General features: G+C 39.3%; 1 protein-coding gene across 3 annotated transcripts in view; it reads left to right on the forward strand.

Moving 5' to 3' along the window:
* Positions 1–25,249, forward strand: part of SOGA3 (SOGA family member 3) — a 39,576-nt gene that overhangs the window by 12,256 nt on the left and 2,071 nt on the right. Inside the window, exons 3-6 of one of the 3 annotated variants that reach the window (XM_027691539.1) lie at positions 13,492–13,563; positions 14,193–15,368; positions 16,661–16,997; positions 23,244–23,350. In XM_027691539.1, coding sequence (XP_027547340.1) covers positions 13,492–13,563; positions 14,193–15,368; positions 16,661–16,771 — 1,359 coding nt within the window. In that variant the 3' untranslated portion in view covers positions 16,772–16,997; positions 23,244–23,350. Of the gene's footprint in view, positions 1–13,491; positions 13,564–14,192; positions 15,369–15,987; positions 16,137–16,660; positions 16,998–23,243; positions 23,351–25,249 lie in introns of those variants that run through there. The other 2 variants (XM_027691521.1, XM_027691530.1) reach the window with 2 other exon arrangements.

A 25,249-nucleotide genomic window follows, 5' to 3' on the forward strand; every position in this document is an offset into this window, starting at 1 on the left:
TGGTCACAGAAGACAAGTTTTTGTTTTTGTACTTCACGCTCTCAGTATGTCTTTATTCAAATGGACATTCAAGTGTCCATATATGTAATTTAGACATAGAGGTACCAACTTGGTTGCTCAAATGAAAGAAAAAGTTTCCAGGTAACTTAAAAATTAACTCCCTGGTTTAGCTGGCTTTTCAATAGCTATTATATATCACAGTTGTATTCACAGATAGTACATAATCCACACTTGTTCTTTTGTTGTTGTTTTGCTTACATTTTAATAATATATTATGCTTTTCAAATTCTAACTAACATTTATAACCAGTTTTGCCAGGTCTCTGGAATTTTTTTGTGAGATACTGTGTATGATTTCCTTAGTTTCTTAAAGAAAGAGATTGCATGATAGAGAGGACAAATTCGACCTTTTTCTACTGCTACAAAAACATGAATGGGAGAGTAGGGGTAGGCCAGAATTCTCTAGATTTAAAGGAAGTTCATGTGACTTTGCAAAATTTCTTTCTGTCGCTTGGAAGGTTTTATGGAGGAAGAACAGAGACATCTTTTGGTGCTGAACAAGAGGTCTAGATACATGTTTTTGTATGGAAACAGTGTACACCAAATGTCATCTTACTGAAGTCTCACCAAGGCTTTGATTAATAATAGATGTACATGCTTTCTGTCCCTTATACCACTGTATTTAGTCCTGCTTGAGTGCATCTGTCCCTTCAAAGAAACACCGGAAAAACAGAGCGTTTGCAATGTGTTGATAAAGGTCAGAGCTGAGCATGTTTCAGATTGAAAGTTACCATAGCTCTGTTATTCTTTAGTGCATAGGGTTTCTGCTGGTTTCAGGGCTGTCTTTCTCAGTCTTAAATTGAGCTCTTCAGCAACCCCACATGAAACAATTTTTAGTCTTTACAATCTCCGGTGCTGCTAGTGAAATTTACAGTTAAAAAAAAGAATGGAACACTCTGTAGCCTGGTAGATTTTTCAATTATTCTGCACATGGAATTTCCCAATGCATCTTTTAAGTTCCTGTGTTCCTGATAGAAGTTTGGCAGAGCCTCACAGCCGTAGGTAGTTTGTTCTGGCTTTAGGAGAGTAAGCAGGATGTAGCACCATGGAGTTAAGCACTGCCCTGCATTTTGGCTGAACTCAGCTGTCAGTGTGAGGAAGGAGAACCTTGTCATGTCATAGTACAGATGGCTGTTCTGGAACATTTCATGGGCCCTCAGGGAATAACCTCAGTGCAGTTTCCAGTGTAAGAACAGGTGAAACAGAGTGGCAAGACCTCAAACGGAACATAGGTAACAGAGACGTACAGCAAAACTACCAGGGAAATTGCTGTATTTACTGTTCAATATATTACTTGTTACTTTTTTTAGAATGATTCTTCTGAGAACTCAGGTGGCTGGCATAAAGTGCCCAGTACTTACAGAATCAGAAAAGCCAAGTGAAGCATGGGTAGCTTCTTTACGTGCTGCTATATGTGATTAGTAAGTAGTTCCTGAAGGAGAGATGATAATGTTTGTTAACTAGCATCCTAGAGGCACATAGAACACAAAAAATTTGGCATGATACTCTGGGCTTTTGATTTGGCTTGGTCCTTCTCTTTCAAATTCATCTTCTCCCCTGCCCTCTCCAGGATAAAAAAAAAAAGGCGCCTCCCCACTTAATGTTTTGTTTCAAATGCTTTATAACATCTCTTATGTTTGTTTCTAGTGCACTTTAAAAAAAAGATTATGCAGTGTGGTGAGGCTATTGTTTGCAACAATAGCCATGGTCCATCCTAGTGTGCAGGAAATCAAGTGAAGGTGATCCTAGAAAAATGTAGAGACACTGTCAGAACATAGAGGAGAGGGGTTAGAAAAGCCAAAACCCGCTGGATTGGAATCTGGTAAGGGATGTCAAAGGGCAACAAGAAGGGCCTTTACAGGTATATCAGCTACAATGTGAAGATGAATGAAAATGTGTGCACCCTAATGGTGTAGGGAACCTCTTCCATAGCATTCTCCTAGATAAGCTGATAAAGTATGGGCTACGTAACTGGATGATGAGGTTGACTGAAAACTGTCTGATGAACTACCAGGTTCAAACAGTTGCGATCAGCAGTGCGAAGTCCATCTGAAGTCTGGTGCCTGATGGTGTACCTGTCAGGAAACAGCAAATGCCAGCTGCTCTAAGAACTGGGAAGAGAAGCCAAGCACAACAACACAGAGCATAGGACAGGGGCACCACAGCTAGGGCCCAGTTTAGCAGTATCCAACGAAGTGACCAGACCAGCCTAGGGATGGCAGCTGGGATCAACCAGTAATCCAGATCATGAGGTGACAGGGAGCTCTGGGTTAAACTTAGATATTAATCCACAGGTCTAGTAATCAAGGGGGAAAAGCAAGGTTAAGCCAGGAAGTCAGGCTGCAAGTGAGGGTTAAGATCAAGAGGGTCCATGGCCATCCACAGCTATGACAGAGCTGGATACAGCTACAATGTAATTTATGCAAGGATGCAAGGCCCAGATCTGAGGTCAGGTGGAGCTCTTGGGGCCGTGGGCAGGACTGTGGGTGTAAGCCCCTGCTGAAGCTCATCAGGGTAGTGAAGGCCTATTAGAACATTCAGGCTTTTGGCAGGACCCCAGGGGTCAGTGTATAGCCAATTGTATTTAACATCTTCATTATTGACCTGAATGAGGTCAATAGGTTAAGGGAGGTGATCTCTCCCCTCTATTCAGGAATGGTGATGCCACTCCTGGACTGCTGGGCTTCTCATTTCAAGAGGCCCATATGGACATACTGGAGAAAGGGCTGGGAAGATGATAAGGAATTGGAACATATGTTAAATTCCAGGGGTGCTGAGAGAGCTGAGACTGCTCAGCCTGGAGATGTTGGGGACCAGCAAGGGCTGGCTTCCTCCTGTGATTTGGGGAGTTCCGGGGAACAACACAGACAGCGGGGCAGGGGTTTTGTCAGCCAAGGCCTGGTTTCACCGTCACCCCATCAGGGTGACCAGATTGTCAACCAGGTTCAAGGTGATGAGTCAGGTCTGAGTTGCAGCTGGAAAGCCAGTCCACAGGTGTATCAACAGGGTCTATGGCTGGCAACAGGAACAACTGTGGCGAGCTAAAGACACAGACTCACATTCACTGCATCTCACATAGCTCAAACAGGACCTGGAGCCTCCTGGGCTGAGCTGAAATGGGGCTCCAGGGCCCATGGGCAGGGTGTCTGGGGAGGCCCTAGATGTATGATTCTATGAAATGCCTGATAGTAGGGTACAAAGAAGGACTCAGACACTTTTCAGTGGTGTTCAGTGACAGGACAAGAACAAACTTTTTAATGAACATGGTCAAACACGGCCTATAGAAGATGAGACTCCATCCTTGGAGAAATTCAGGACTGCACAGGACAAACCCTGAGAAGCCTGCTTGTCTCTGCTCTGAGCAGGGGGACTGGACTAAATTTTTCAGCCTCAATGGCTCTGTGCTTTTTTTCAACTCTGTGATGTGTACTTGTTAACAACAAGCAGAATCTAATTTCCCATTTTACAGCAGAGCATATGAAAATGCCAATTCTGGAAAGGGAGAAAGGAAATGGTTTGCGGGTTACTTCTGTTAAACAGAAGAATCCAGGGTTTTTCCAAGCTGACTTTCTTCTCAGACAAAACACAGGAGTTAACAGGAAGTCAGAGGCAGCTAAATGCTATCAAGCAGGGCATTTTCCCTGTGGCACTGATAGGCACAGTGGTTTGTGCATCTATTTGTGTTCTGTGCCATATATCTGTACGTGTGTGTGTCTGTGGGCAGAGTACTAAACCTTCCATCAGACGGATACCTCACATGCAGTAAGAGGATTGATGTATGAAGAACAAAGTGCAACAAAGAATGTATTATACACAGTACAGGGGAGGGGAATACTGCCCAACAAATGGCTTCTGTGGTGGGCTGGACAGGAGTAGAGACTGTGTGATTATTCAAGGCAACCAACTGATTCTACATCAACTACCAGTGTCCTAGTTGTGCTTTACCTCTGAACTGCCCTGGAAATACATGACACTTGGGAGAGCAAAATGGCATGTTCGACCCTCTTCTTTTAGACTCCTTCATATTTTAGACCCTCTCATTTGCACACATTTATAGCCATATTCTATAGTGTATGTCACTTGACAGGGAGAAGGCCCAGCTATAGGGTGTGCTGGGTTCTGGCATCAGCCCAATGGGTCTTCTAAATCACTTGGAATCAATACTAACCAAGAACAAGAACACCAGGTTTTTGATGTTTTGGGTTTTTTTCGCTTACTGCAGTGCTCATGATAAAAAGAAATGCAACTCCCTGGCATTTAAGCAGATTCAGATTTTGGTAATGCTAAGCATTCCAAGCACTGCATTTCTTATTTTGAAGTAAAGGGCAACCTTTTAGATGTACAGGTGTGCTTTTCCAAAGTGTTTGTTTCTGCTGAGATGTTTTGATATATTTTGTGATTTTTCCCTCTCCACTGCTAGTATTAACAACTGCATATATTGAGATGTGTAGAATGGGACCTCTGGGTGTTAAGTCTGTTTTGCTGTCTCATCCTAGTTGCATGATTGTGTTAATTTACTTTGGCTAGCTTAGAAATAAATCCAGGTTAGGATAACAATGAAGCCCTTTGCTTACATCAGGGATGAGTAGCTACACTTAGAAGGTATTTGCCATCAGTGTTGTGTGTGATGAGAGGCTTCCACATCCCTGCAAAGCATGACTGATGATGACATCCAACTGGCCTGATTACTAAAAGCCTGTTATATTACAGGCTTGGCTGAATTATTTTAAATTTACAGTTGCTACCAGTTTAGATCTTTGATTAAATGATTAATTAGAAGCATCAGTAACAGGGTCTCAGAAGTAGTTTTGAACTGGAACATTGCCTTGCTGGTACACGTAGATACTCTTAAAGGTTTATTTTCCTTGTGATGTGCTTCTAGGAGCTTTATTTTCTTTGTGGTGTGCTTCTAGGAGTATTGTTGCTGAGTTTCCAAATTTTTGTTGGGCTTCATGTGTTCAGAAATTGTGAGGCCAGAACTGTATTATATGATCAACTAGTCAGGTCTTCTGAATAACATGGGTCATAAAATACCCCAATTAAATTTGTTCAGACTGATGCCTACATTTCAGAAAAGGGTTCTTGTCTGTATTAAAAATTGACAGCTGAGAATAGTCTACCACAGCTCTGCCTAAACTGTCTCAGGAACAGGTAAAAATTTGCACCTCCCTTCTCAACTGAATTTGCTAGTTACCAGTCAGGAAACATTTTCTTACTATCGCGCTAAATTCAAAAGTACAGAATCAATGCTTTGGTGTTTTTTGGTGTTTTTTTTGGTTGTTGTTTTGTTTTTGTTTTTTTTTTAAATCTTCATGCTTAGAATTGATATCATTTAGACACTTAAAAATTAAGTATTTAACCTAAGTAGGGAATTTGATCTCCCTTAATGGAGGAAGGTGAGCACTACTTTGAAGTGAATCGTTCCACTTGTCTGAGGCTGGTTTGGCTCTGGAGAGGCATATTCCATTTCTAATTATTGCACAGTGAACCTCAATTTTGACATCTACATCTGCATTAAACCTTTTGGTCACAAAATTACACCTTGATATTATTTCAGATGATTACTGTCTACGATCCTGTAGTTTTTTTCAGAGATGTGGCTTTTCAAGAGGTCTTCTCTATTCTCTAGGCTCTTCTCCTGTTGTCTTAGCATAGTTGTTACTCCTTGTTCTTACATGTGTATCTTCATATATTTACACATATTAAAATAGATATTTGTTTGCTCCAAGGTTTGTATCAGTGACTGTCCTTTTCAATATTTAATGTTTCTCCAATCTTTACCCTATCTACAGCCTTAATCCAGTGTTATTTTATGTGTCTTTTTTCCAGGTAGCGGCAAAAAATGTTAATTAGTGTAGGATGAAGACTTGATTCTTGCATAACCCCATTAGGGTTGCTGTGGCAGGTGATTTGCTGGTTCAGTGACATTTATGATAAATTCTGAAGAGTCAGATGTTTGTTCATGGTAGCTAGTTAAAAATGCATCCCGGTGATCAAATATTTATAATGAGCTGATGACTGTCAAGCTTCTTTTCAGAATGAGATTTTCACATTCCTAGCAAAGAGAACCTTTAAATAATAGTCTTAAGTCAACCTCTGCTTTAAGGTTCTAAGTCAACCTAAGAGCCATAGTCCCCTCCCTTGGTGGGAATAAGCTTTTTCCTTAAGAACCTGAGCAAATTTCAGTTAGGGGGAAGTGTTATCATTTATGAGGACGAGACATGGATCACAAGTCATAGGTCTTATGAGCCTCTTGAAGTCAGTGCAGCTGCTCTACCCAGTGCTGCAATATTCTCCTTCCCCTCATTTCCATCTTTGCATTGTTGAAATACCAGGAAAAATATTGGATGCAGGCTTATGTGAGATCAGAGTGGTACCAGAGAAAAGTAGGTATGGGGATGTCCAAACTCCTAAAACATCTTCCTTCCATTTTAGCTTCTGGCCTTCGAAGTTTATTTTTCTAGAGCATGTTCTTTACATGAGCTGCTCAAAATGTAGATTTAATTTATGGCAGGATCACACTGGCATAACTTCAGAGCACTGCAGAGACTGATCCTCTGTTTTCAATAATCTAAGTTCCGAAACACCTTTGAAACTTCCCCATATGTTATATTGAGGAAAATATTTTTCAGTCAATTTACAAAAAGCTAGCTTTACAATAGAACTTTCACAAGAAAATACAAGGAAAAGAAGAGACCAAGTGTAACAGAAGACCCCTCCTTATAGCCAGAGAATAGAGTGATAGTTGCTGACACAATAGCTGTAATTCTTTCCCTTGTTAAAAGAAAATCTTCTGCTCACTGCTCAGACTTCTAGACCAAGCACTGATTTCAGAGTTTTTCCTACCTGGATTCATCTTAAATTTTAGCATCCTTTCAAATGAACTCTAAAATCTGATTTTTTGTGAGGTGTCCCCATAACTGAAGGTATTGTCAGAGGTGTACAGTCTCATAGGGCAAACTTAAAAGCCCCCTTCTCTGCTGTGTGCCTACAAACACACACAGATGTGTATGTGCTTAATGCCATCCTACCCTGTGAATCCAGATGAGGGACTGTGAGGGCTGTCTGCATTTCATACAAATCTTTAGTATGAAATGAGCATAAACACAAATTTACGTGTTTGATCAGCCCACAACTTTGCAAACTGGCTTCTGTATACATTTCCAGCAAGCAATGTAGAGGTGCACATTGTATGCAGAATCATACTTATTTTCCTTCTCATTACTTCTCATTTTCAGATGAACCTTTTTTTTTGGGTATAGTAACTACACTTTGGTTTTTTGGGGTATAGTAACTATACTTTGGTTATAGATATGCATTTTTGTAACCAAGACAATGAACTTAATCTGGTTGCTTGCACTTTCCTGTTCTCATGAAAATCTGTTTGGAATCTCTTCTGGGATATTCCTCTAAGAAGACTGGAAAACTCCACGTGTGATACTAGGTGTGAGAATGAAAACTCTTTACATTTGACAAAATCTCATATGTATTTAATTCATAATTGCTATATCCATGTTTGTGCCTGTGATTATTGCTACTGTTATGTGGTGATGGTTTGAACTATGTTGACAGGCTCTCTGTCATGCTGGCAGTCTCAAATAAAGACTGGGGCAGTACATTGGACTAGGCGTTGTGCAAACCCTGGCAAAAAGGCTGACTCTCTTCTCTCAAAACAAAAAAATAGCTGAGTTGACAAATAAACACAAACTTAGGAAGCCCTAGGAAGAGGTTTAACTGGCATCACTATGCAATAAAATACCTTATTCCTGCACTTGCATTCCGAAATATTCATGGTGCTCTGAGATTTTCTTTTGCGTTTCAGGATTAGGGAGCCAAGTGCAAGACGACTGTGATTTCTCCATCCACAATGAGGCCTAGTTGGATAAAACTGGGGGACTAAGCATGTCTAGCTCTTCCATATTTTGAAAGGGTCAAATGGCAAGAGACCTCTTCCTCCTCAGATAAATTGCTTTCACTATTTCATGATATCCTGGTGGATGAAGGAATGTGTAATCACAGGAAGCAAAGTATCAGAGTTTGGCCAGATATTTGACCAGACCGTAGTGAGAGCTTTGAAAAGGCATCTTTCATCTTCTGTTGCTCGGGATTTTTTTCAAATAAGGAAAAGACAGAAGCAAATGTATTCAAAGCATAAATATACTGCTTCATTTATGCACTGCAAAGAATGCTTTTACCTTATACCACAGAGTTACCATTATATGCTCTGGCAATGTGTTTTTTGTTCAAATTGCAAAAGGTTTCTCTAGATAAAGTGCAAATGTTGTGTATCTTTTTCCCTTCTTTTATTTTTCTCTCATTTAATTGACAAATGAATAATGGATCTGAAAATGATAACTGAAATAACTCCTAAATAAATACAAATGAAATAATACAAATATTGGAGGGCAGCTCCTCTTTTCTCTTCTGCAATATGAAGTCATGCAAAAGACTACATGAGAACTATTTTTCTCCCTGTGGTGAAGTAATAAAGATTGCTTTCATTTTGTATTTTTCCTCAGCAGCGTTTTCAAATACACCAGTTTTAACATGAAGAGAGCATTGCTAGAGCTGATGGGGATATGCTTAGTATTTGCTTCATGGACAGGGAGGATGTGCATCTTTGTATTTCAATTATCTTTTGCTTTTTCATTCGTGCCTTAATTTTGCAAGGAAGTAGAATACAGAAATACTCAAGACAAATCCTGCTCTTGAAGGGTGGTGGGAGGAATAAAGTGTTGTATTATTCTATGTACTTGTGCCAGTGACAGACAAGACCAGTATCTTGAGTTGGTTGCTTGCAAACTGCACTGATAAGTGTTGCAGTATAAGGGAGACACTTTAAAAACAATTTTTTTTTTTTAAGGAGAATAGGCACTTTCAATTTGCCAAAATGGATAGTGTCCATTTAGTTTTTACTACATTAGAGCCAGTGGCAGAAAACTCAAAAATGTATCTTGTGTCAGAGTTCATTCAGCTCCATGAGTTACCCAGCCATACTGATTGAAGAGAAAATACAGGGAGAGGCTTAGGGCAAATTTTAATTTCCCTGGTCCTTGTCACCCTGTATCAGACAGAGCCAAGTTTGTGCAGCCCAAAGTTATTCAATATTCATTGACTTTTCAAGACTGTAAAGATGGTAGTAGGTTTACTCTGATATTTGAAAACTCTGCAGATGTGTCACAGTTGGGAGGCAGCTAACCATAATCGAGTACAGTACAGTTTTGTGCAGATGAGAAGGTTCAGTGGTAGCTGTGGAGATTCAAGGAGCTGCACACCCTTTGCCTTAGCCTGCTCTGTGAGGAGGGATAAGGGCTGTTATGGGACCCATGTGCATGCATAAGTCCCTTGATGCGTCAGGAGTTCCTCCTGTGCTTGCCTACAGTAATTTTTAGATAATACCCCTAGATCAGGCTTGAAATAATCAAATCTGAGAATCTTGAAAAATCTTAGTATGTTTTGCTCAAGACTTCTTTATTAATTGCTGATGTATTTACTGTAGCTTAGAATCAGGTAGGAAGAATTTGAGTTCATTTTATAGCTTTCCTACTCAGTGGAGCATGATGCAATTATTTCTGCATTGTCTTACTCTCAGAGTAGATTTCAGGTCTTTTTACACCTGAGAAGCACTGAGCATGGCAGGTGATGTTTGGACTGCACATTTGGCTTGCAATTTAGGGCTGGCAAGAGAAGGATTATGCCATCTGGTCTTGAGAAGTGCTTAGCATCTCCAGCAAGACATTGGATAAACTCCAATGAAAGTCACTGGGGATTTGATGCTGCTGAACATCACAACCGAATTGCCCGTTGCGTGTGATCTGGTATGCATCTAATACAAATATTTTCTGCAGTCTTATCTAGGCTGTGGACACTTCTCAGCATTATCAGAACACACATGCAGCCCCATGTGTGCTGGCTACAGTGAATGCTAGAATAGTCAGGTGAAACCCAGTTTTACCTCGCAGGTAAAGAGGTAAGCAGAGGTAGGCACAGATTATACAATATAATGATGCATGCCACAGTTACTGGTTTTATAATCCCCGGTGCTGTTCAAATGTTTCATTAATACTTGAGAGGTTTAGCAAACTCCCCATTGTAGAAACAGTATTATATGCATTTTTTTGCTTATTCTTGGTTCAAGGTTATTAACACCATAGCACTGTCTGGTAAGCTTTACAGATCAGATAGTGCAAAAGGAGTCTCACATTTCTTGCTTTACTGTTGTCATTTTTTTAACTCATAATCATTAGAGTGAACTGAATATGATTTTTGTAATTATATGGAAGCAAAATTATCTGAGCCTCCAAGCTGTCCTTCACAACAAACTTTCAAAAAACCAGTTCTAGCATATGAGGGACCAATTTTTTGCTACAGTTGAGAAAACAGTAGTGGTGGCATTTAGTGGCACTACAGTAGATTTCGTAGTACACTGTGTCGTGGGAAAAATATAGCAAGTGATGAATTATATTGAAAGGTGATCTAACATGAATGCTTTTGAATAAACAAATTTTATATATGAAGGTGGCTGAATCACTCACCCAGTCTAACTTTTGTTAGTGTGTCAAAACAAGCAACACGCAATTTTAGCAGTGTCCAGTTGCAGGGGTAGTATGAAGATTTGCTTGGAGAAATCTGAGTTGCTATTTTTTGGCTTTGCCATATGTTTTCCTTTTTCCGTTTTGCTGCGATGGATTTCTTTTTGTTAGCAGCAATAAATTTTTCCATGTTGAAAATAGGATTGGAAGAGTGCAGTAGTGCAGGGCTTGAGAGAAGTGACAGAAAGAGTAGCCACTGTAAATTGTGAAATGCACCTCTGGAAGAAACTCTCAAAAATGTAGTATTTATAGCAGGATATACTTCTTGATATGTGGCATTCTTTATTTGGTATGAGCATTGCCTCTGTGCTCTGGCATGATGTTGCGGGACACTGATTTTGCAGATATCGTTTGTCAGCTGAAATGTGTGAGATCTTAACCTCTAGTGATCAGAAATTGTCTTATGGTGTTTTCATAAGTAAAGAAATCATACCAATTCCAGCTGGGCCTAATCCACTTACCCCAATCATCCTGCCAGTTGAATTGTGTGTGTTCTTCGTTGCTTTTTGCTACAAAATTTTGTTGCTAAGCACTGTCATTTCATTGGTAAATAATACAAGCTGTGTGGATGATTTGTTGTAATTCAAGTAGAGCAGAATAGAAAGTGCTGCCTAGTCATTACATAGCCACAACTACTGTTGTAATTAAAATGTTGCTATCCTGACTACTAAAAGGAACACAAAAAGTATAGAGAGAAAGGAGAAAAACAAGTTGGTTTTTTTCATGTCACACCTAGAAAAGTACTTTTTCTAGTTTCTTTTGTCTTCTGAAACATTGTAGGGTACACAAGAAGTTTCAGCTCAGCATTTCAGAACCTCATTATTTCTGGAGAGATGCTGAGCTCAGCAGGGTGAATAGAAGGCACTTATATAATCAAGCAGAAATGTAGTTTAACTATCCCTCATTTGTTTTATCAGTCAGTGGTATTGGCAAGAATCTGGAGCAAGGAGAAGTTTGTGGTGCTAACTGATTTAAAAGGGTTTTTTCAAAGTGGAAATATATAGTGGTATAATTATATGGTAATACAGAGGAGAAACCTGCTCCTTTGAAAGTTTAAGGCTTTATAAATTTGCCAATTCAGAAAGAAAGACAACAAAAAACTCCTCCAAAGCATATTTGCTATTTCAATAATAGGAAAACTGATGGGTGACCCCGGAAAAGAACCAGTTTGTAGACTGGATCCAGAGTTGTTGAATTTATATTTAGAGGGAAGAATAAGTTACTTTAACTATTTTTACGTCTTTTCTGGATTACCTTGGAAACCTGTGTTTCACAGCTATCCAGCTATGATCTGTGATTGGTTTTATTATTTGGTCTGCTGAGAGCATTCAGTGTTTCTGGAAGAGACATAAAAATTTCAATTCTGATTCTTGGTGGACACATCATTGAATTTTAGTTCTGACTCTGAGGTAATATTTAATTGCTTAATTCTATAGCAAATTTGAGCAAAAATCCTCATGAAAAATCATCTCTTGTGGTTGCTCAGATTTATTTGAGTCGCTTCTATGGCATTAACTTTTCCTTTTGAGTGAGCAGTCTATGAGCATAGGATTTTTTACTGGGGTTGATCTGCAGAAAAAAGAGAATGATTGGTACCAGCAGGCAAATAGTGCACAGGATTGTTATGTACAGCAAACCCACCCACTATACTCTGTTTCTTGAGGATTATGAACATATTTTATTTCCCACTCTATAGAACTGAGTAGCTTTTAGATAGAGCTGGATTCTCCCCTAGCTGGTGCAGGGAAATGCATGTTTCTCAAAGGCATGAAGGGTCCTTTTACCGGAGAATAGTCTCAGAGGGAGATGGTGTTGGTTTTATCACTGTCCTGCCTCGGGGCCTACAGTTTACCTGGGGAACATAAAAACTGGGAACAGCTGCAAGTGGAGTGTTATGTATTAACATATTCTCTAATTTGCTTTCCTCTCTCCTGCTGTTTTCTCGATGATCTGTATTGAGTGCTGCCAGTGGGATAGTGGTAGTTGTTTTCCACTGCTGCCGTTTTCCCACTAACAACCTTTCTGCTGTCAGCAATTACAAGATTTTTGCTCAATACATTAGCAGCTTCAATTCCAATGCATCCTGTTTCAAAAGCAGGCATTTCTTTTCTACTCACTTGGGCTACATAGCAGAATAGAGGACACCAAAGAATCTTGCTCATATGGTGGTGCATATGTGTGTTTGTGTGGTGCTGTTCTTGAGCTAACGTGCTTTCTCGCCAGGACTTTGTAGTCCAAGCAGTTTTAAATTGTATTTCCTTGAATAACTTCTGAAAACAAAACAAACGGTGACCAGATCTATGTGTGAGTTTGTCTGCAGTGTACACTTATGAAGCTGTGACTACACTAGGACATGGAGAAAGGTGTGCTTGTAGGTGTACTCTGATGTCAGCTGACAGATCTCAGAGATACTTTTATGTAGCTTTCCTACCACAAAGTCTAAGGCTAAGGCATTTTTAAGTGCCTTAGCCTCACTAACGTTAATACCAAATGGGCAAGCTGGGTTACACTGCTTGTCTCAGCTTTCCCATCTGTAAGTTACTACTTGGAATACCTTCTTTCTTACCACTCTTGTCATGTGTTAAGCATTCATAATGGATTAGTCTTAAAATGTGTTGAACAAAAAAGGTAACAGATCGATTAAACCAAAGCTTTACTTGTATGCCATTGCTGTGTCATTTTTGGGCAGCTGTGCCTCCCCTCTGTGTTTGGTATCTCAAAAATTGGAAGAAATTAATTCCTTTATAGTTGCATCTTGCTATATTTTAAAATGAACGATACATGACTTATATACCTCTTTAGTGAAATATTCAGTGCATCTCCTTTTGTTGTAATTGCAGCAATCACTGAAAAGGAGAGGGAGCAAAGACCTTCCAAAATCAGAAAAAAAGTCACAGCAGACACCAACAGAGGTATGTTGCAATAACTGTAGCCCGGATTCTTATGCGCAGGCTTCAAGGACACTATTGAAATGGGGTACATGATTTGTAGATGTGCGCTTGGCTTGCTTTTTGCTTTGCCCTTTGTTTTCCTGTATCCTGTGAAATGGAGAGGTCTTACCCCAGATTTGCAGTCAGACACCACTAATCTCAAGGACCACCTAAACAAACTTGGTACTGTGACAGAACCCTCCAGCTTTCATCTACCTGATATTTTAGACAAAGTAAACGGCAGCACCAGTGAAACAAGTTTATAGGCTCTTTGTGTGCTGACTTCAGGATTTTTGAACACTGTAAAGTATGTGATAGTGTTGCAAGCCTAGAAAATATTAGGGTTTTTTACAAGCCCTCCTCTCCACCCCCCACTATGTATTTTCTGTGCAAATTTTAGTCACAAGTAAAATATTCTTTTCTCCTCTTTTATGTATAAGTCCTTACTTCCCTCTTTTTAATTTATTGATCAGTGAAAAAATGATTGCAGAAAAATCATGTAGTATATAAAGCCATATACCTGTGATTGTTAATCTTGTAAGTTAAGACTATCCACTGGAGGTCTCCTGTTTGACATCAAGTTTCTTCAAATACTATTTTTTTTTCCTAAGGAGGACAATGAAGACCTGAAATGCCAGCTACAGTTTGTCAAAGAAGAAGCAGCCTTGATGAGAAAGAAAATGGCTAAAATAGATAAAGAGAAAGACAGATTTGAACATGAGCTGCAAAAATACAGATCATTTTATGGGGATTTGGACAGTCCCTTGCCAAAAGGTGAAGCAGGTGGGCCGCCTACCACAAGAGAAGCTGAACTCAAGCTTCGATTGAGACTTGTGGAGGAGGAAGCTAACATTCTTGGGAGGAAAATAGTGGAACTAGAAGTAGAAAATAGAGGACTGAAAGCAGAGCTTGATGATTTAAGAGGAGATGATTTCTCAGGGACCACTAACCCACTCCTGGGAGAGCAGAGTGAATCCCTGTCAGAATTACGACAGCATTTGCAGCTAGTAGAAGATGAAACAGAATTGCTGAGGAGAAATGTAGCTGATTTGGAAGAACAAAACAAGCGCATAACAGCTGAGCTGAACAAATACAAGTACAAGTCTGGGGCCCATGAGAGCTCTAGGCACCATGACAATGCCAAGACAGAAGCATTACAGGAGGAGCTGAAAGCTGCACGAATGCAGATCAACGAGCTGAGTGGCAAAGTCATGCAACTCCAGTATGAGAACAGAGTCTTAATGTCCAACATGCAGCGCTATGACTTGGCCTCTCATCTTGGGATCCGTGGCAGTCCTAGAGACAGTGATGCGGAAAGTGATGCAGGAAAAAAGGAGAGCGATGATGATTCCCGCCCTCCTCACCGCAAAAGGGAAGGCCCCATAGGTGGGGAAAGTGACTCTGAAGAGGTGCGCAACATTCGGTGCCTGACACCCACGAGGTCTTTTTATCCAACACCATCTGGGTGGCAGAAAAGCTTCACTGACAGGCAGCAGATGAAGGACATTCGCTCTGAAGCTGAGCGGCTGGGCAAGACAATAGATCGCCTAATTTCTGACACAAGCACCATCATAACAGAGGCACGAATTTATGTAGCTAATGGGGACCTCTTTGGACTCATGGATGAGGAAGATGATGGCAGCAGAATACGTGAGCATGAGCTTCTTTACCGCATCAATGCGCAGATGAAGGCCTTCAGGAAAGAGCTCCAGGCTTTCATTGACAGACTCGAAGTTCCAAAGTCTTCAGACGATCGAAGTGCAGATGAACCTTTGTCAGTGAGTCAGGTAGACTTTTACTTATTACGGCCTACAGGTAAAAAGGCTCTGCCAAGCAAATTAAGCCCCAAATTCAATTTATGGCACGTGAATATTCTTTACTCTAGGCAGTGGACCACAATCACTATTTCTCAAATTACTTAAAATCCCCATTTGGCCATATAAAATTATGTTCTACCAGTAGAGTTGTTTGTGAACAGTGAATAAGTTTGGTCTCCTGGAAATTAAAATTGTGTGCTGGGAGGTAGAAGATTTTACTCCTTTCTGGCTTTGCAACTGCATTTTGACAGAGTTGTGCCTTCATTGCCACTAAAGGCAGTACAGACGGTATTTCTGGCACACAAATGAACATGATTGTTTTCTTAGTGGTTGGTTTCCTGTTAAATGATTAAAAGGAAAATTTTATTAATTTTAAACAGGAAGAATCAATAAATTTCAGAAATTATAGAGAATATGGCAAACCACGGATAAAAAGAAATCATGTGAATCTACTTTATGGAGTCACAGAGCCACACAGTAGTGTGAATATTGGAATTGCTGTAACTGATTGCATCTTGTTGAAGGCCTATGGGTCACTGCTTGCATGCAGCAGTGACAAGAATCTTTTTTGTGGTTCATTTTTGTGCAGAACTGTTTCAGAGAGGTTTTGGGGAGCAAATTCCTTGCTCTGACTCAAGATCTTTTGCCATGAAAAATGAAAATTACCAACTCTTATCTTATCATGCAGTCCTATAGTTGGCATATCTTGTTATTGCTCATGGAATTACCCAATGTTTTGTAAGTCTCTTGCTGTGTTAATTTATTTTGTGCTGTCTTGCTAGTTTACAGTCAAAGTAGTTGCCAGGTAAAGCTGAAAGCGATTCTTATTCCTATGCTGACTAATTAGTCTTTTGTTTCCTTGTATCAGAAAGTCACAGACGCAGTGAGTTTAAAGCTAATCAATTACTATACATGTATTGCATGAAATCAAACAGAGACGGCATTTAGCATGCTCACTTTCGGATCTAGCAATAGCTCTGAGCTTGTAGAGCTCCCATTAGCTGAAAGGCAGAGCACTGCATGGACTTATACAAATATAAAGCAAACTAAATAATATTTTCTCTAAACAAGTAACAACAATTGAACATTTAACAATTGGACATTTCAGGGCATGACCATGCAGAACTCCTACTCAAGTAAATGGGAGATGGGCACTTGTCCCTCCACAAGCGTAGTCTGATTCACTATTTATTTTGTTGAAACTTTGGACTTGCTATTCCATTAATTGACTGTTCTCTTTGTCTTTGTATTTACTTTCCCAGATGTTCCAGCCTATCATTTTACTTATTCTCATTCTTGTATTATTTTCATCCCTTTCATACACAACAATATTTAAACTTGTCTTCCTTTTTACACTGTTTTTTGTACTGTAAGCCATTCATCATTTACTGTTCATTGTAGTGTTATTTTCAGTTTGTTTATTTTGTCCACCCTCCAAGATAAGAAGTGCAAGAGACATAGTTTCTGTAATAGCCACTGCTGTAAAAACACTGAAGACTACTTGTTTGCCAAAACCAAAAAAAACCCCAAAAAAGCTGCAAAAACCATACCAAAAAGTCACCCAGTTGAACAGGAAACCTGCTCACCACAGTGTTCCAGGTAAGCAAACAGACAACGATATTTTTCACTTTCTCTGGTTTTATCATTTTTGGATTAAAGTTTCCTGAGTGACTGAAACCATTTTAGTATTTATTAATTTGCACCAAATCAGAAACAAAACGGAAATATGCACAGTGGGTGTGACGACTCTTACTTTCCTCTTCCCACTCCCAGAAACAGAATTTGTATTCTAGCCACAAACGAATAGTAAAATCGCATTCCATGTTTATTCTGTGGTTGTATGTCACAGCTTGTATATATATTTTGCATGACTGTGATGATGATGTTTTCCAGGACTGTATTAACATGGATTAGACACCCTGGAGGGGACAAAATCAGAACGTTTGGTATATAAAGCACTCTGGAACTGTGTCTAGGAGCTGGAGCCCCTGAGAATGAGATGCCTGAGGAGGAGGTATCAGAGTAGTTTAGGAGTCTTCAGAGATACAGGCTGACTGCATTCTCTCTAAGCTCTAGAAAAATGGCCATGCTAGAGTCTAACTTGAACTGATGAGAGTGATGTAAGTCACCTTGTCTCATGTTGAATTTATCAGATAACATTTCCCAGTCTGTAGCTACCGCAGCTTTACATTCTCCAGAATGAATTTCAGAATGAATTTTGAATGAACATGGTAACTCTTGGCTTGCTGAGTGACCCCCATCTAACCATGCTGTTGGTAGCCAACGACCATAGGTGAGGGAAGCTTGTGTGCATAGGTGTGCATCAATAGTCACTTAATATTCCTGTCTTGCTTATGAGAGGCTGAACTAACAATACAGGCAACTCATTACCTTTCTTTCACACTTACATGGGCTATTCCTACAAACAGTAGATCTCCCACTGTGAAAACCTCATCTGAAATGTCCGATGGGGCTCAGTTTTCTGTTTTATTCAACCTATGTTGAAACCATTGAGTCCCGCAAATGTGAATTCTCCAAAGGTGAATAAGTATGTGTATTAATGACATTTTTTTTCTGCAGTTGCCATGTTAAATAATCTAATAATGAATAGTGGTAATAAAAAAAGCAGCTAGCAATAAGGATTCCCTTTGACTTATGCTAGCACTTTGTTCACTTAACACATTTCCCAGTCAGAAAAGTTCATCTCCATGCCTGGGCTGTGCTCTGCTACTTTTTGAGAGACACCACTTTGAGAGAAAATCCTTGAAGGGCAGCAGAGGTGGAGCAATAAAATTTATGTTTTAAGAACAAAAAAATAGTAAACTCAAAATATTTGGTATTAAACAAATATTGTATTTTTCTCCTTGTTTGTCTAGCTTTCCCTCAGCATATTCTGCAGGTGTAGTAACCTTATCATTTAAATTATTGACCTCTTTGATTTAAATACTTATTGCTACCAGGGGATGCTGTCATTATCTATTTTATAGTTAGCAAGATATGTCTAAAGGAAATTAGAATCAATACATATGAGATAATTATATAGCCTTGACTGGTGTCCCAAATAAAAAGAAAGTCAGGCCCAAACTAATTTTGAGGAGTTTCTAAGCTGCTTTCATTTAAGTGTATGTGTTCAGACAAGAGGTGGAGCTAATCTCTGCACAAACACTGGCAGTTACAACCCCATTGCTTTCTCACGGTGTTTTTTTCTTGCATATAGCTGGACATTTCCTAGGCCTAATTCCATTGGGCAGCAACAAAACAAATCAAAGCTGAGACCTTTTGAGACATTTAGGGAGCTATTGCACAGGCAACAATATGAAATAAAAGCACACCAAAGTATACAAAATTATTTTAGAAGTTCCCCACAGTCTTTGAATCTGTGACGAGCATGGAGAATGGTGAGGAGCCCCAGAAACAGAGAAATCTCAGTGAGAAATGAGATGTGTTTTTCCTGTCCTTTTTCATTCTCCTTGAAGGCAGGAATTGAAGTGACTTATCTGTTTCACACCAGATATCGTATAATTTAAAAAGTTGCTGAGAAAGCTAATAAAATCTGTATGAACATTTATTCTTCGCCAGAAGACAACATCTAGCCAAAGAAATAAATGTTCTGTCTTGCTAAATTGAACTTAGTATTACGAAATGCAACAATTACACTTGCGAGAAAGGAAGCAGACTCTCCCCACTCAGTTACCGGCCTGGTGGGCAAAGACCATTTCACAGGTGAGTGAATAGGTGAAGTGATGCAACTGAATACATCAGCATCCTCTAGCAGGAGTGCAGGGGAGTCAGGCTGGGCAGAGACAGACAGAATACTGCTAATTCACTGATTCTGCCTGCTGCATAGCTTGTAATTCTGAAGAGCAATTATAAGAAGAGTACAGATTTTAATTGCATGTGGCGAAAAGCTGGATATGCCAGGTTACCTATCAGTTCTGGTCTCACTTAGCAGATTCATGGTTCCCATTTTGTAACATTCTGGTGAATTATTTACATTCTGGGAAAAAAAGTCATTGAATTTGAACCACAAGATTACCTTAATTTAGCATTTCTCTGAAATATTACTTTCTGTTTCCTGTGTTCCCAAGGAATTAATTCCATGTTCTTTCAAAAGGAAAAATCTTTCATCTATAGGTCTCGTTCTGACATTTTTACACTTGTGTGAATTGGCAGTAACTCCAATGAATTTTTGTGTAATTTAGGGAAACATGTATTTTTTCCTTTAATGCGACCAGATAAACTCAATTGTATTTGTTTTCTATTTAGAACCAGCTCTGAATGCCCTGACAAAATCTCTCTGCAAATATTTTCTTTACTGCTACTGAAAAATTCCCTTGAAGCTAGAATGATAATCTTCTCTAGGATCAGAGATATTTCTTTCAACCAAGAATATCCGTGCCTGAAGTTCCAGTTTAGAGATAGAATAAGTGTCTGCTGACACATGTCACCAGTGTTTCAGAATCAAAACCAGAAGAGAGCAGGTGCTATAGTGCAGAAAAATGCCTGGCAGTTGGAAAATAGAAAATTGCCAGAAACATGGCTGTCTAGATATGTGTTATAAAAAGAGATGAACTGCACATGAACTTTGGGAGTTGTTTACGAAAACAAGCAGAGCTTCAGGGTATTACATGCCCTTTCCCTTAATCACCCCAGAATCTGATAGGTGAGTAGGAGACTTCTAAAGGCATCAGTATCACGGACATAGTTCCCATTGGCTTACATGTCTGTCTCTGATTTAATGCCAGGGGAAGTGATATTCAAACCCAACTTTTGCCATTACACATGCAGTTGCCTATGAGGAAAATTACAGTGGCTCTATTTAAAGTAAACATCTAAACTATCTGCCACCGATTTCCAATGTAACCTTGGAGAAGCGACATGACATAACACGTTGTTGGGCTCTATTTCTCCACTGAGTTATGTACTATCTCAGAAGTGCACAACAATAAGAGGAGACTGAATTTTTACTCCCTTCTGCCAATTTTGTGTATATATATATCAATTGTATATATCCACTCCTGAAATGTATATACCAGGGTTACCAAGGTGTACATCATTCAGGAATCTAATGATGGGTTGACTGCAGTGACAGCTGTGCTCTTCCTTCTTGTCACTAGTTTATGTGGCCATAGCACAATGGATGTACCATAATCAAACTAGTGCAGCAGCACGAAAGATGCTCTGAAACAGTCTTGAGCACAGACTATTGTAACCAGAATACACACTACCCTGAGTATGTAATCAGATTATAGCCCGTGCTGAAACTCATGCTGCTTTGCCTCCAGTCCTGCATGATGAAGAGAAATTTAGCAGAGGGCTAGTTTAAAATGCCCTTGCACCTTTTGTTTGTTGAGGTGCTGACTTTTGACACAAGTAGAGCTGATACCAGATATAGACAAAATATGCTTTCCTGGGGAAGCAATGTGTTGGATGTAATAAATCTTCCTGCTTATTTTACCTGTGCCAGAGGCCAGAATGGGAAGAATGCTGCTTTGGCTCCTGCTGCTGGAGGAGGGACAGTAGGGACAGTTTTTGTTAAATAACTTCTTTTCCTCAAAAGCAGAAGTCACTACTGCTACACTTAAGGGTATAAAGAATAATGATCCTGGGTTTTCAGAACTCACTACATGTTATCTTTGTCTCAACTTTACTCTGCCTTTCCCATATTAGGATGAGTTTAATGTGGCCCTTTGACCTATGAGATGGGTCCAGTGCTTGTCTCCTAATGAGCCCTTCAGTGTCACACGTTTCTAATTCTTCACACTGACAGAAATGTAGGCCTTTGCCTGAGTGAAAACTCAAGCCTGGGATTTAATCCATTGTTTTCTTTAATTTTACTCCTTTTACTTCAAAGAGTTCACATAGCAAGACTGGAGGGATTGAGTTAGCAATATTAAAGAATAATAGCCTATGCTGACGGATAAGAGTAAAAAAACACGTCTTAGGAGTCTGTCTTCATGTGCAGTGGTGCAGCTGTGCTGGCTTCAGGGAGGAGGCTGTGCTGTGGCACCTGGCCTCCAGCTGTGGGCTCAGTTCTGCTCCCAGGCACTCCAGCTTCACCCCCAGCCGTGTCAGCTGGTGTTTGGGTCCTAATGTCACAAAAGAAAGTCACACTGTTGCTTTATTTTTAAATCCTCGGAGTTTAGAGTCTGGGGATATTCTTAAGGAACATTCAGTCGAGTACTTGTGTGTCTTTGTTCAGTTTTTAAATTATCTTTGAAATTTTCACAAACAGCCCAAGTCCCATTATTTATGTTACATAGGAGCAGAATAAGCACCCCAGTAATGTATTCACTGAGACTTACAGCTAGACCATATAAGGAGAAAAAATGTGTTTTCCCTGAAACCTGGTTTGGTATTTACTATAAAATGCACCCAGAGATAAAATCTTTATACTGTGCATGGATTTTATCACAGATAAAAATTTAAGTGTTCTAAAGATGAGAGTGCTGACTAAGCAAAGGTTGTGTGAAACTCATATTGTGCCCTTTGTCTCACTGATCCTCTTGTCATCAGCTGCTCTGCCCACAAAAATATATGTCACTCCTGCTTAGTGCATTCGAAGACACCCGTCTGATAGCAGGATTTATCCAGTTTTATGCTGCCTGAGTCAAGTATTTTGGGGCCCTTCTCTAGGTACATGTGGGGAAAAATGTTCCCTGAAATGTGAATTTACTAACTGTGCCTCAGTCACTGTCCACAAACACATCCAAGCACAAGTACCCAGCAGGGCAGTGGTTTGTGTGTGTGGAGCTTCCACCCAAGGGTCTCTCTCAGTTGCAAAATGAAATCAATTTAACACACAATGCAACAGGGGAGTTGTGGGCAGAGAAACGAGGAGCGAGCTGGGCTCCTTGTGCCTGTGGCTCAGCAGGGGGAGCAGCTAATTTTCACCATACTGGCTTCAGGGTCTCCTGTGGACTTAGACTTGCTGGGTCATTTTTGTCACATACATTCCCTTACCTTGCCCCATGTCAACACTTGCTATGGGCACTCCCAGTGATTTATATCCAGGCCAAGGTGTTTTTGTACCTTCCTTACCAGACTTATGCCAGAGATGAGTTTCCTTGTGGAAGGGAGACTCTCCATCCAATTTCAAGTGCTTTGCTTTGCTGAGACACCAAGTGTCTTAACAGACTGGAGAATCTGATCCAGAAACCTTATAAAGTATCAGGAATATTTGGGTATATCCCAAAGAAACCATTATTGTCATTCCCAGAATGCAAGACAGTAGGATAACACAGTGCCTAATAATTACACACTTCATAAGTAAGAGCATATTTAGAGTACAGAAAAAGATTTCAGGGAGGAGTGGTTTGCTTTTAGCTCTTTAAGATAGCTGTTAACTGACAAAACCTTTTGTTGTTGTTTTGCTGCTTTAAACAAAACTCCCTTTAAAAAGCAGTTTATGAGGATCAAGTTGCAAAGCTCAAAATAATCATACTAAAAAATGAAACCCTGAAAACTGGGTCTGGAAAACAGCAAAAAATCTGGACCATAATAAAAGAAACCTAAAATTGCCTATTGTCATAGCTTTAATATTAACACTATCTGCTTTGGCAAGCTTTAAAGACTGGACTGCACTATAAAACCTAAAAATGTCCTGGACTTGGAGTTGTTTACACAAAATATGAAGAGATATAAAGTTACAGAGCTGAGGGCTGGAAGAGGTGGCTTTAAAACCATCCTCCATGCACTGACGTCACGTGGAAGCCAGCTGCGGGGATGATGCTGAACGGAACTGGTTTTCAGTTTGCAAAAGTTGTGGAGTTTTTCAAAGAGAGTTGCAAATACTGCCCTAGTTGAAAGGTTGTGTCTTGCTCAGCTTTCTTATTTCTTTTAAAGATCAAGATTCACAGAACTGGATCCCTGCTAGCTATGTGTTTCATTGCTTTCGCTGCTGCTTAGAAATGGACAGAGAAACTTCTAAAGGATTTCTTATTCCATGAAAGGTATGGTTGCAGTTTATTTTAAATCAGTGGTTTTGAACACTTTAGATTAAAAAAGAAAGCATATTACTGATGCAGCAAACAGTTATTTAAACATCTAATGTTACTTATGTGTAATGCAATGTTCATGTATGTTATATATGGTCTTTATTCTTAGAGAAAGACTTCATTAGTTCAGTTAGTTTCTTCAGTGCAGGCAGAGATATATTAACAGAACAGGAATGACGGAGCATTGTGAGCACTTGTCTTTCTTTTTCTTTCTTTCTTTCTTTCTTTCTTTCTTTCTTTCTTTCTTTTTCTTTTTCTTTCCTTCCTTCTTTCGTTCCTTCTTTCCTTCTTTCTTTTTCCCCTTTCTTCTTTCTTTTTTTTTTTTGTTTCTTACTTTCACTCTTTCTGGCTCTCATTTCTCTCTATTTCTTGTTTCTTTCCCTTCTCTCACTCAACTGTACTTTCTTTTTATGGGTAAAGCACACAATATTGTGACACATGGCACATGATTATAACTGAACAAATACATATGTTTACAATTTTCTTAGTCATCCAAAATACAGCATTTTGTTGGAAATATAATTTAATTTTATTTTTTTTCTGTAAAAACGAGGGAAGATTTGTGTCTCTGAATGGTTGTGTACATCCAATCTAATTAAAATCTGTTGAAAAGTAACATCTTGGCTGATGTCAAACAGGTTATTTTCAGAAGTTGATAGAGGTTGTTTGCAAACTATTTTGCATTTTAAAAATGTGGATGGAAAGGGAATGGGTATGATATGGGGGAATAATGACTAACATCAAATTGTTGCTTAGAACATTTTTTGCTTGAAAGGAGGAAGGACTAAAGGAAAATGCAGCTGATGTAGACAAAATTGATTATTTGCTTGAATTTGACTGCTGTAATGAGCTTCTGACCTTGTCTAGGACATGCAGAAATTGCCAATACTGCAAGAGCACAGATACTGTTCTGATCCACAGAGCAAATTATAATGTGGCATTTTACATGCCTTTGCGTTGCTTAAGCCACATGAAATACCCATGGGGACATCTTAGTGCACTATACAGACAGCGGGTATACTACCAGGACTGCATATTGGATTTTATTGCTAGTAGGGGAAAAAGCAAGCAATGCCCCCACCCCCAAAACAAAACAAAACAAACAGAAAAAAAAAGGGGGAAAGAGATGCAGAAATAGGAGTTAAAACTCTCTGAGGAACTGATCCACTGTACAACAGCAGCAAAATTGTATAGTCATTCAGCTGCTGACATCAATAAGCATGAGTTTTCTTCTCAGAATTTATGTCAAGAGGAAATTGTAGAAGTGTAAGAAGCAATACAAGCTTTTTGTGAATCTTAGAGCTACAAGTGACTATCTGTAACTTCTGTAACTAACCTCTTTCAAGACTTGATTTCCTTCTCATGGTCTCATCTCTTTTTATAATCAGAGTTCCATATGAAAAAATTAAAAATTGTTAAGATTAATGCAAACATGGCAACAGTACTAAGAAAACACCTGGGGCCTTTTCAACACTATATTCATGCTTTAAAGGAGTACATATTATATCTATTCTTACATGTGTAAAAATAATATGCTATACAGTATTGACCATTCTAGTAATATGCTGCTGATTAAAGTATGGCCATTATTACTATGAGTGCACTAGGAAGATCACCATTTGTGCAAATTGTTGACAGATTATGTCTGCCTGTCTTGTTCATGACTTCACAGCATTTACACATGGGGTTTTTAAATTTTTTTTCTGAGGTGTATTTGTATAAGGTTTATAGTGGAGTAGGGAGTTTTGTTTATTTCTCAGAGATGTCTTGAAAGGTTTAGGCATAAATGTAGCCAAAAAGCTAACGACTGTACTAAAAATTGCAATCTTTGAATTAGCAAAGTGAGAAAGTATG

This window comes from Neopelma chrysocephalum, unplaced genomic scaffold (genome assembly GCF_003984885.1).
Source record: "Neopelma chrysocephalum unplaced genomic scaffold, ASM398488v2 Primary Assembly neopelma1_23, whole genome shotgun sequence".
NCBI classification, from domain to species: Eukaryota; Metazoa; Chordata; class Aves; order Passeriformes; family Pipridae; genus Neopelma; species Neopelma chrysocephalum.